This window comes from Salmo salar, chromosome ssa22, assembly GCF_905237065.1.
Source record: "Salmo salar chromosome ssa22, Ssal_v3.1, whole genome shotgun sequence".
NCBI classification, from domain to species: Eukaryota; Metazoa; Chordata; class Actinopteri; order Salmoniformes; family Salmonidae; genus Salmo; species Salmo salar.
Window position 1 is genome coordinate 28,855,001 of NC_059463.1, and position 12,034 is coordinate 28,867,034.

Consider the following 12,034-nt stretch of genomic DNA (forward strand, 5'->3'; position numbering starts at 1 on the left):
AGGTTTAGATTTAGGTTAAGGGTTATGGTCAGGAGTTAGGGTTAGGATTAGGGTTAGGAGTTAGGGTTAGGTTTAGTTTTAGAGTTATGTTAAGGGTAATGGTTAGGAGTTAGGGTTAGGAGTTAGGGTTAGGTTTAGTTTTAGAGTTAGTTTAAGGGTAATGGTTAGGAGTTAGGGTTAGGAGTTAGGGTTAGGTTTAGTTTTAGAGTTAGTTTAAGGGTTAGGGTTAGGAGATAGGGTTAGGATTAGGGTTAGGAGTTAGGGTTAGGTTTAGTTTTAGAGTTAGGTTAAGGGTTAGGGTTAGGAGATAGGGTTAGGATTAGGGTTAGGAGTTAGGGTTAGGTTTAGTTTTAGAGTTAGGTTAAGGGTTAGGGTTAGGAGTTAGGGTTAGGTTTAGTTTTAGAGTTAGGTTAAGGGTTAGGATTAGGAGTTAGTTTTAGAGTTAGGTTAAGGGTTAGGGCTAGGGTTAGGTTTAGAGTTAGGGGTTAGGAAAAATACGATTTTGAATGGGAATGCATTTTATGGTCCTCACTTGAACAGTAAAACCAACGTGTGTGTATATGTGTGTGTTCATGAGTGTCTGTGAGCCATGTGCTCTTGCTAGACTGTCGGGGGATACTGGGAATTCATGGAGGTCAGACATTGTGTCAAGATCAAATGAGATACAGTACATCTACATAACCATTACACTAAAGTAGTAAGGCAGCACTCCTATAATACATGTTTTAGTTGTATATAATTTCTGTATGTAAAAAAATCATAATTTACAGTATATTTTAACATCTCTATGAAGCATCCCAAGGCCATCTGTCAGTCTGTCACTGTGAGTAGTTGTGTCAAGTGTCTGTCATCTGTGAATCAGCACAGTGGATATTAAGAATTATCCCCCTAGAATCAATGTGAAAAGGTGAGACTCTCATGAACACGAACAGCACCAGTCAAACGTTTGGACACATTTACTCATTCAAGGGTTTTTCTTATTTTCACTATTTTCTACATTGTAGAATAGTAGTAAAGACATCAACACGATGAAATAACACATATGGAAACATGTAGTAATCAAAAAAGTGTTAAAGAAATCAAAGTATATTTTAGATTCTTCAAAGTGGCCACCCTTTGCCTTGATGACAGCTTTGCACACTCTTGGCATTCTCCTACCCAGCTTCACCTGGAATGCTTTTCCAACAGTCTTGAAGGAGTTCCCACATATGCTGAGCACTTGTTGGCTACTTTTCCTTCACTCTGCGGTCCAACTCATCCCAAACCATCTCAATTGGGTTGAGGTCGGGTGATTGGGGAGGCCAGGTCACAGCACTCCATCACTCTCCTTCTGGGTCAAATAGCCCTTACACAGCCTGGAGGTGTGTTGGGTCATTGTTCTGTTGAAAAACAAATGGTAGTCCCACTAAGAGCAAACCAGATGGGATGGCTTATCGCTGCAGAATGCTGTGGTATCCATGCCCGTTAAATGTGCCTTGAATTCTAAATAAATCACAGACAGTGTCACCAGTAAGGCACCATCACACCTCCTCCATGCTTCACGTGGGAACCAAACATGTGGAGACCATCTGTTCATCTTCATCTGATCATCTCACCTTTGGACTCATCAGACCAAAGGACAGATTTCCACCGGTCTAATATCCACTGCTCGTGTTTCTTGTTCCAAGCAAGTCTCTTATTCTTATTGGTCTCCTTCAGTAGTGGTTTCGTTGCAGCAATTTGACCATGAAGGCCTGATTCAAGCAGTCTCCTCTGAACAGTTGATGTTGAGATGTGTCTGTTACTTGAACTCTGTGAAGCATTTATTTGGGCTGCAATTTGTGAGGCTGGTAACTCTAATGAACTTATCCTCTGCAGCAGAGATAACTCTGGATAACTCTGAGAGCCAATTTCATCATGGCGCTTGATGGTTTTTGCGACTGCACTTGCCTGACCTTCATGTCCTAAAGTAATGATGGACTGTCGTTTCTCTTTGCTTATTTGAGCTGTTCTTGCCATAATATGGACTTGGTCTTTTACCAAATAGGGTTATCTTCTGTATAGCACCCTACCTTCTCACAACACAACTGATTGGCTTAAGAAGGAATGAAATTCCATGAGTTAACTTTTAAGAAGGCATACCTGTTAACTGAAATGCATTCCAGTTGACTACCTCATGAAGCTGGTTGAGAGAATGCCAAGAGTGTGAAAAGCTGTCATCAAGGCAAAGGGTGGCTACTTTGAAGCATCTCAAATATAAAATATATTTTGATTTGTTTAACACTTTTTTGGTTACTACATGATTCCATATGTGTTATTTCATAGTTTTGATGTTTTCACTATTATTCTACAATGTAGAAAATAGTGAAAAATAAGAAAAACCCTTGAATGAGTAGGTGTGTCCAAACTTTTGACTGGCACTATAAATGTTGATTGTTTTGCTCTACGACACTGACAAGCTTCACGGGACTCGTCTGAAGTCGGTACCGCCGATCGGTCAACTTCTGTCTGTAGAGTCTGAATGGTTTGGGCTACAAACTAATATGATCAGAAGGTGAGACTCTCATGAAGATGTACATGTCAATTGTTTTGCTCTACAACCCCCACAAGCATCATGGGACTCGTCTGAAGGTAACCCAGTACCAGTTTAAAAATTAATAGAATTATGGAAGAACAGTGCATTCGGGAAGTATTCAGACTCCTTGACCTTTTCCACATTTTGTTATGTTGCAGCCTTATTTTAAAATTGATTAAATAAAAAATGTGCTCATCAATCTGCACACAATACCCAATAATAACAAAGTGAAAACATTTTTTTTTTTATTCTGCTAATTTATAAAAAATAAAAACAGAAATACCTTACTTACATAAGTATTCAGACCCTTTGCTATGAGACTCAAATTGAGCTCAGGTGCATCCTGTTTCCATTGATCATACTTGAGAAGTTTCTACAACTTGATTGGAGTCCACCTGTGGTAAATTTGATTGATTGGACATGATTTGGAAAGGCACACACCTGTCTATATATGGTCCCACAGTTGACAGTGCATGTCAGAGCAAAAACCAAACCATGAGGTAGAAGGAATTGTCCGTAGAGCTCTGAGACAGGATTGAGGGAAGGGTCGAGGCACAGATCTGGGGAAGGGTACCCAAACATACCTGCAGTATTGAAACTCCCCAAGAACACAGTGGCCTCCAGCATTCTTAATGGAAGAATTTTGGAAGCACCAAAACCTTTCCTAGAGCTGGTCGCCTGGCCAAACTGAACAGTCGGGGGAGAAGGACCTTAATCAGGGAGGCTACCAAGAACCCAATGGTCACTCTGACAGAGCTCCAGAGTTCCTCTGTGGAGATTGGAGAACCTTCCAGAAGGACAACCATCTCTGCAGCGATCCACCAATCAGGCCTTACGGTAGAGTGGCCAGATGGAAGCCATTCCTCAGTAAAAGGCACATGACAGCCCGCTTGGAGTTTGCCAAAAGGCACCTAAAGACTCTCAGACCATGAGAAACAAGATTATCTGGTCTGATGAAACCTAGATTTAACTCTTTGGCCTGAGTGCCAAGCATCACGTCTGGAGGAAACCTGTAACCATGCCTACTGTGAGGCATGATGGTGGCAGAATCATGGTGTGGGGATGTTTTTCAGTGGCAGGAACTAGACACGATCGAGGGAAAGATGAACAGAGCAAAGTACAGAGAGATCCTTGATGAAAACCTGCTCCAGGGCGCTCAGGACCTCAGACTGGGGTGGAGGTTCCCCTTCCAACAGGACAATGACCCTCAGCAAACAGCCAAGACAACGCAGGAGTGGCTTCGGGACAAGTTTTTGAATGTCCTTGAGCGGCCCAGCCAGAGCCTGGACTTGAACCTGACCGAACATCTCTGGAGAGACCTGAAAGTATCTGTGCAGCGACTCTCCCCATCCAACCTGACAGAGTTTTAGAGGATATGCAGAGAAGAATGGGAGAAATTTCTCAAATAAAGGTGTGCCAAGCTTGTACCCAAGAATACTCGAGGCTGTAATCGCTGCCAAATGTGCTTTAACAAAGTACTGAGTAAAGGCTCTGAATACTTATGTAATTGAGATATTTCCGGTATTTTTTTTTAATACATTTGTAAGATATTCGAAAACCCTGTTTTTTCTTTATCATTATCATTATTAGATTGATGAGGATTTTTTTTTTTTTCTCCATTTTAGAATAAGGCTGTAACATAACAAAATGTGGAAAAAGTCTGAATACTTTCCGAAATGCACTGTACTTCAGTGCCAAAATAAAAGGTGTAAAATGCAGTATATTTTATATCGCTCAGATAGGCCTATAGGGCAAACACCAAAACATACTTTCTTTTGAAACATTTTTGATCTTGACAATGTCTTTTGATACATCTCTTTTCCAGGTATGAATATGTTTTTTGAATGCATTTCTAGTTGCTAATAGCAGTAAGGCCAAATTCAATGATTCATCAAATATTGTTTTTATATATTTTTGGGATACTTACAGGTGTCCTTAAATGCATCCTTGGTATGACTTTCTTAAAACAATTCCATATGTTAGCTTAGTAGAAACCCAGCCCCTGGTCCTTCTAGCGCAGGGATCATCAACTAGATCCAGCTGTGGGCCGATTTTTTATTGAGAGGATGGTTAGGGGGCCAGAACATAATTACAAATAATTTGTAGACTCTAAGATGACCACAAGAAGCCCAAACAGATATAATATTTGACTAAACCGTAATCATTTCGAACCTTGCTTACCTTTGTACAGTATATGATCACGTATATCTCTTTAATATGCATGGCAATACTTTGGAACAGATATCCATAATTAAAATTACTCCGAGCTGATTTGCTGGTGTTTTTACAGTCTTTTATGTCCCCCTCACCCAAAAACCTGTGGGCCAAATAAAATCAGCTGTGGGCCAAATTCGTCCTTCGGGGGGGACACTTCTCTAGGGAGTTTAACATGATCACGTATTCAGTGTCAGCTCAGCTGTTGTTTACAGACGAAAAGTAAAAGTGTCCATTTGTCAAATGAAAGTGTAAATTGTCAAATCACCTTTGTTGTGTTACAGTGCAACAATACTGTATCTTGAACAGACGGTCAATGTCTTCATCAACTCATTATTCCATTATAACATGATGATGTTCGTGGGGTCGGGAGAAAGTAGAGGTGGAGGAAGAAGAAAAGATATCAATCTGCATGTCAACCTAGTCAGACTTTCTCTCTGTTTCATAGTCTCACTCACTCCATCTCTCTATTCTCTCTCTCCCTCGATCGCGTTCTTTCTCCTTCTCTATCTCCATGTCTCCTCCACCTCTCTCCTAACCCCTGTACAATCCAATAAGCTATTACGCTACCATTGATCTTCTCCTCAGCCAAACATTTGCATTTGGGGGAGGAAAGCAATAAGGAGAGGGAATAGGGGAGGATCGAGAGGACAGGACTGTCTTAAAGGAGAGAAGGAGAGAGGGGTGGATATTTATTTGGCAGGGATTTAACACTTTAGTGACTTTCAGACCATGTCAGATCGATGCTCTCTCTCGACTTCGTCACTGGAGAAGGCGGAGTGTGTGTGTGTCAGTGGAGGCTGGTGAGAGGAGCTATAGAAGGATGGGCTCATTGTAATGCCTGGATTGGAATAAATGGAACGTAGTCAAACATGTGGTTTCCATATGGTTGATGTGGTTGATACCGTTCTATTGATTCCATTCCAGCCATTACAATGAGCCTGTCCTCCTATAGCTTCTCTCACCGGCCTCCTCTGGTGTGTGTGTCTGTGTGTGTCTGGGTGTGTTCACTGATCTGATGCCAAAGTAAATCACTCAAGACTGGATTGGAGGTTGTGCTGCTGTCCAGCCACTGTCTGCTTGGCTAAGATCGCATCTGTTCAGGCAGACGCAGGATATCATGTGTCTATATGCTTCTAGGACGTGTTTCTGCACTAGTACTGTATGGGTGTAGTATGTTTTTATGTGTGTATAGTGTGTAATGTTACATGTATATGTAATTCGTCTTTTGAGTAAATGTATGTTCATGATATGGTAGCACATGGTTTGATTAAGATCACTTTATTCATCAAAGGAAATTTGACTTCCACATTATCCCAACGCTGCCGAAAGACCCATACACATACAGGATGGGGAGGTTGGATCAGTGGGCTGCCACAGAGCACATGGAGCAGTTGTTGTGGGGGGATAACCTGCCATTGCTCAAGAGAAGTTACAGGTGGTTTTGAAACGAGTCCTGACTGAAGTCAGTTTAGGAGAGGTGATTATGACCATCATGTGAGCTGCAGGATTCCTGACGTGTTATAAGGATATTTAAACCCTCAGCCACCCCCCCCCCCCCACAACACTACCCCACCCCTCCAATGCTTCGGTCTCTCTCTCTCTCTCTCTCTCTCTCTCTCTGAAATAGATAATAAACAAAAGTGAAATTAACAATCAAAAATGAACAGTAAACGTTACACTCACAAAAGTTTCAAAGGAATAAAGACATTTCAAATGTCATATTATGGCCATGCACAGTGTTATAATGATGTGCAAATAGTTAAAGTGGGCCAACTCTTTTCTCTGTATACATCAATGATGTCGCTCTTGCTGCTGGTGAATCTCTGATCCACCTCTACGCAGACGACACCATTCTGTATACTTCTGGCCCTTCTTTGGACACTGTGTTAACAACCCTCCAGACGAGCTTCAATGCCATTCAACTCTCCTTCCGTGGTCTCCAACTGCTCCTAAACACAAGTAAAACTAAATGCATGCTCTTCAACCGATCGCTGCCTGCACTTGCCCGCCTGTCCAGCATCACTACTCTGGGCGGTTCTGACTTAGAATATGTGGACAACTACAAATACTTAGGTGTCTGGTTAGACTGTAAACTCTCCTTCCAGACTCACATCAATCATCTCCAATCCAAAGTTAAATCTAGAATTGGCTTCCTATTTCGCAACAAAGCATCCTTCACTCATGCTGCCAAACATACCCTCGTAAAACTGACCATCCTACCAATCCTCGACTTTGGCGATGTCATTTACAAAATAGCCTCCAATACCCTACTCAACAAGCTGGATGCAGTCTATCACAGTGCCATCCGTTTTGTCACCAAAGCCCCATATACTACCCACCATTGCGACCTGTATGCTCTCGTTGGCTGGCCTTCGCTTCATAATCGTCGCCAAACACATTGGCTCCAGGTCATCTACAAGACCCTGCTAGGTAAAGTCCCCCCTTATCTCCGCTCACTGGTCACCATATCAGCACCCACCTGTAGCACGCGCTCCAGCAGGTATATCTCTCTGGTCACCCCTAAAGCCAACTCCTCCTTTGGTCGTCTCTCCTTCCAGTTCTCTGCTGCCAATGACTGGAACGAACTACAAAAATCTCTGAAACTGGAAACACTTATCTCCCTCACTAGCTTTAAGCACCAGCTATCAGAGCAGCTCCCAGATCACTGCACCTGTACATAGCCCATCTATAATTTAGCCCAAACTACTACCTCTTCCCCTACTGTATTTATTTATTTAATTTATTTTGCTCCTTTGCACCATATTATTTATATTTTAACTTTGAACTTTCTTCAAACTACAAATCTACCATTCCAGTGTTTTACTTGCTATACTTTATTTACTTTGCCACCATGGCCTTTTTTGCCTTTACCTCCCTTATCTCACATCATTTGCTCACATTGTATATAGTCTTATTTTTTTCTACTGCATCATTGATTGTATGTTGTTTTACTCCATGTGTAACTCTGTGTTTTTGTATGTTGTCGAACTGCTTTGCTTTATCTTGGCCAGGTCGCAATTGTAAATGAGAACTTGTTCTCAACTTGCCTACCTGGTTAAATAAAGGTGAAATAAATAAATAAATAAAAAAAGTACAAAAGGTAAAATAAGTATTTACAATGGTGTTTGTTCTTCACTGGTTGCCCTTGTCTAGTGGCAACAGGTCACACATCCTGCTCCTGTGATGGCACACTGTGGTATTTCACCCACTAGATATGGGAGTTTATCAAAATTGGATTTGTTTTTTAATTCTTTGTTGGTCTGTGTAATCTGAGGGAAATGTGTGTCTCTAATATGGTCCTACATTTGGCAGGAGGATAGGAAGTGCAGCTCAGTTTCTACCTCCTTTGTGGGCAGTGTGCACATAGCCTGTCTTCTCTTGAGAGCCAGGTCTGCTTACAGCGGCCTCCCTCAATAGCAAGGCTATGCTCACTGAGTCTGTACATAGCTTTTCTTAATTTTGGGTCAGTCACAGTGGTCAGGTATTCTGCCACTGTGTACTCTCTGTTTAGGGCCAAATACTAATCCAGTTTGCTCTGTTGTTTTGTTCATTCTTCCCAATGTGTCAAGCAATTATCTTTTTTTCCCCTCATGATTTGGTTGGGTCTAATTGTGTTGACAACTAGTTTAGGGTATTCTCTCTCTCTGTCTCCCTCTCCCTCTCATTCTCTTCATCTTTCTTTCGTTGTTGTTCAGGAGATCTTTCTCTCTGTTTTCCTCCATCACTACAGAGACTTGGAGGCATGTCAGGACCAGCATCCACACACCGATGAGACTGGTTGCAGTTGAGCTTCAGCTGTGACAGCCTTTTAGCTTCTGGGTAGAGAAAGAAAGAGAGGGAGAGAGAGTGAGAGAGAATGAGAGAAAGAGTGAGAGAGAGAGAGAGAGCGAGAGAAAGAGAGAGAGAGAACGAGAGAAAGAGTGAGAGAGAGAGAGAGAAAGAGAGACAGAGTGAGAGAGCACTGTCTCTAACTCTAATACTGACAGCACATTGATGATCCTCTTCAAGTCTCTCACATTCAACGGAACTTCCTCTCTCACAACCAAAATAGCTCCTGCTCACAATGTTTAGGATTTGTGACCGGTTTTCCAAACGTAGCAAATTTGTTAAGTAGTTACAGTGACACTGGCACCCAGAATAAAAGACGACAAGGAAAGATAATAAAGAGAGCGAGACAGAGAGAGGGAAGATGAACGAACAGCCAGCAGGAGAGTGACGAAGTAAGGGAGGGTGGGGAGGTTACAGAAGCAGAGGCAGAAAAAGAGAGCGTGAAATGGGGAGAGAAAGCAGTGCACAGAGTGAGGGAGAAAGAGCCTGTGAGAGAGAGAGAGAGAGAGAGAGAGATGGAGGGAGATGGAGGAATACCAAGGAGCTAGGCTGATATCTGCAGTGCTCCAGCTGTGAGGCTTAAGAAGCTTAACCTCCCCGCCCGTCACAGTAGACTATTCAAGTGCAGGCTTTCACCACTGCTTCATCGCCAGAGAGAATGCAGGGGAGGGAGGGATGGAGAGAGAGAGAGACAGCACAGGAGAAGAGAAGGGGAGAGGAAATGGATGATGCAATGGAGGTCTATGTTTATTCTTCTCTCCCAGAGGAGTTGGGCTCAGAGGTAATGGTTGATTAGAGGAGAGGTGGCTGTCAGGTGTAGAGCTAGTCGCTGTCAGGTGTAGAGCTAGTCTCTACCACACTCCATCTCTTTCTCATTCTCTCTCTCTCCCTCACTCCCTCTCTCGCAATCTCACTTCTGAGATGCTGTAAATTAGTGATTGAGGAGAGGGGGGATAAATCATTCCCCTTGACTTATTCCACATTTGTTTTCTTACAGCCTGAATTAAAAATTGATTCAATTCTAACCCATCTACACACAATACCCCATAATGACAGTGAAAACATGTTTTTCGAAATTTTGCAAATGTATTGAAAATGAAATACATAAATATCTTATTTACATACCGTACTGTAGGTGTAGGTTTACAGTACCAGTCAAAAGTTTGGACACACCTACTCATTCAAGGCATTTTCTTTATTTCTACATTGTAGAATAATAGTGAAGACATCAAAACTATGAAATGACACATATGGAATCCTTTAGTAACCAAAAAAGTGTTAAACAAATGAAAATATATTTTATATTTGCGATTCATCAAAATAGCCACTCTTGCCTTGATGCCAGCTTTGCACAATCTAGGCATTCTCTCAACCAGCTTCATGAGGTAGTCACCTGGAATGCATTTAAATTAACAGGTGTGCCTTGTTGTGGAATATCTTTCCATCCTAATGCATTTGAGCCAGTCAGTTGTGTTGTGACAAGGTAGGGGTGGTATACAGAAGATAGCCCTACTTTGTAAAAGACCAAGTCCATATTATGGCAAGAACAGCTCAAATAAGCAAAGAGAAACAACAGTCCACCATTACCTTAAGACATGGTCAGTCAATGCGGAAAATGTCTGCATGACTGCATTAATCAGGCCTTCATGGTCAAATTGCTGCAACGAAACCACTACTAAAGGACACCAATGAGAAGAAGAGACTTGCTTGGGCCAAGACACATGAGCAATGGACATTAAACTGGTGGAAATATGTCCTTTGGTCTGATGAGTCCAAATTTGCGATTTTTGGTTCCAACCGCGGTGTCTTTGTGAGACGCAGAGTAGGTGAACGGCTGATCTCTGCATGTGTATTTCCCACCGTAAAGCATGGAGGAGGAGGTGTTATGGTGTGGGGGTGCTTCGCTGGTGACACTGTCTGTGATTTATTTAGAATTCAAGGTACACTTAACCAGCATGGACACCACAGCATTATGCAGCGAAACATCATCCCATTTTTTTTGCGCTTAGTGGGACTATCATTTGTTTCTCACAGGACAATGACCCAACACACCTCCAGGCTGTGTAAGGGCTATTTGACCAAGAAGGAGAGTGATGGAGTGCTGCATCAGATGACCTGGCCTCCACAATCCCCCGACCTCAACCCAATTGAGATGGTTTCGGATGAGTTGGACCACAGAGTGAAGGAAAAGCATCCAACAAGTGCTCAGTATATGTGGGAACTCCTTCAAGACTGTTGGAAAAGCATTCTTCATGAAGCTCGTTGAGAGAATATCAATAGCGTACAAAGCCGTCATCAAGGCAAAGGGTGGCTAGTTTGAAGAATCTCAAATATAAAATACATTTTGATTTGTTTAAAACTTTTTTGGTTACTACATGATTCTATATGTGTAATTTCATAGTTTTGATGTCTTCACTATTATTCTACAATGTATAAAAGAGTAATAATAAAGAAAAGCCCATGAATGAGTAGGTGTGTCCAAACTTTTGACAGGTACTGTATGTGTGTGTGTATGTGTGTGTGTGGGGGGGATTGAAACTGAGTCTCATGGATTAGCAGTATGGCAATGCACATTATTAGATGTTACAGCACAGCAGTGCACACAAATATTGTGCACACAAAATATTGTTATCAGATTTCAGATACTTTTGAAAAACTAGATTACCTATTAGATTACTTTCAAATTTAGAAAGGATGTTTGCGACAAAACAAAATACATTTATGACACCTTTCTGTTTTCTCAATGAAATTCAATTCTGTTTGTTTCACCTAAGCGACCACAAATCAGAGACCACAATGATGACACACCAAATGCATTTGATGGATCCTTTTGGTCTTCTTCTAATGCCTCTTAAAGGGAAAGTAATCCAAACGTAAGTAATCAGATTACGTTATGGATTTTGGGTAATCCAAAAGTTACGTTACTGATTCCAATTTTGGACAGGTAACTAGTATCTGTGACAGACTACACTTAGAAAGGAACCTACCCAACCCTGGTAGTCGGTTACATTAAGAAACAACAGAAAAAGACCACTGACTGTTTAGATATTTTCTGAATAAACCATCTCTCTCCCTCTCTGTCTCTCTCTCTCTAGGCAGCATTAACCGTCCAGGGGTGGTCCCTGCCTTCTTCAGGACCCCCACAGTGATCCCACCCCCGCTGGACATGAAGCAGTTCCTGCAGTTCCCAATGGACACAGCTCCACCACAACACAGCATGGGCCTCTTCCACAACTTCAACACCAACAGTTACTCAACAGTGAGTAAACGCACTCCACACACACACAGGCATGTTAAGGCACACACCACGCATGCACGCCATACATATGCAGACACACACACTAACACAGCGCACACACATGTAGACCCCCTTCAACTCAGAGGTCGACAAGGTTCAAAAGCTGTGTAGCAAAATTCGTACATGTGTTTTCTGGG

At 42.0% G+C, this 12,034-nt stretch overlaps 1 protein-coding gene across 1 annotated transcript in view; it reads left to right on the forward strand.

Moving 5' to 3' along the window:
* The window catches only part of LOC106583234 (zinc finger protein 385A), a 59,621-nt gene that overhangs the window by 11,015 nt on the left and 36,572 nt on the right, over positions 1–12,034 (forward strand). The window contains 1 exon segment of the mRNA XM_014167172.2: positions 11,695–11,858. Coding sequence (XP_014022647.2) covers positions 11,695–11,858 — 164 coding nt within the window.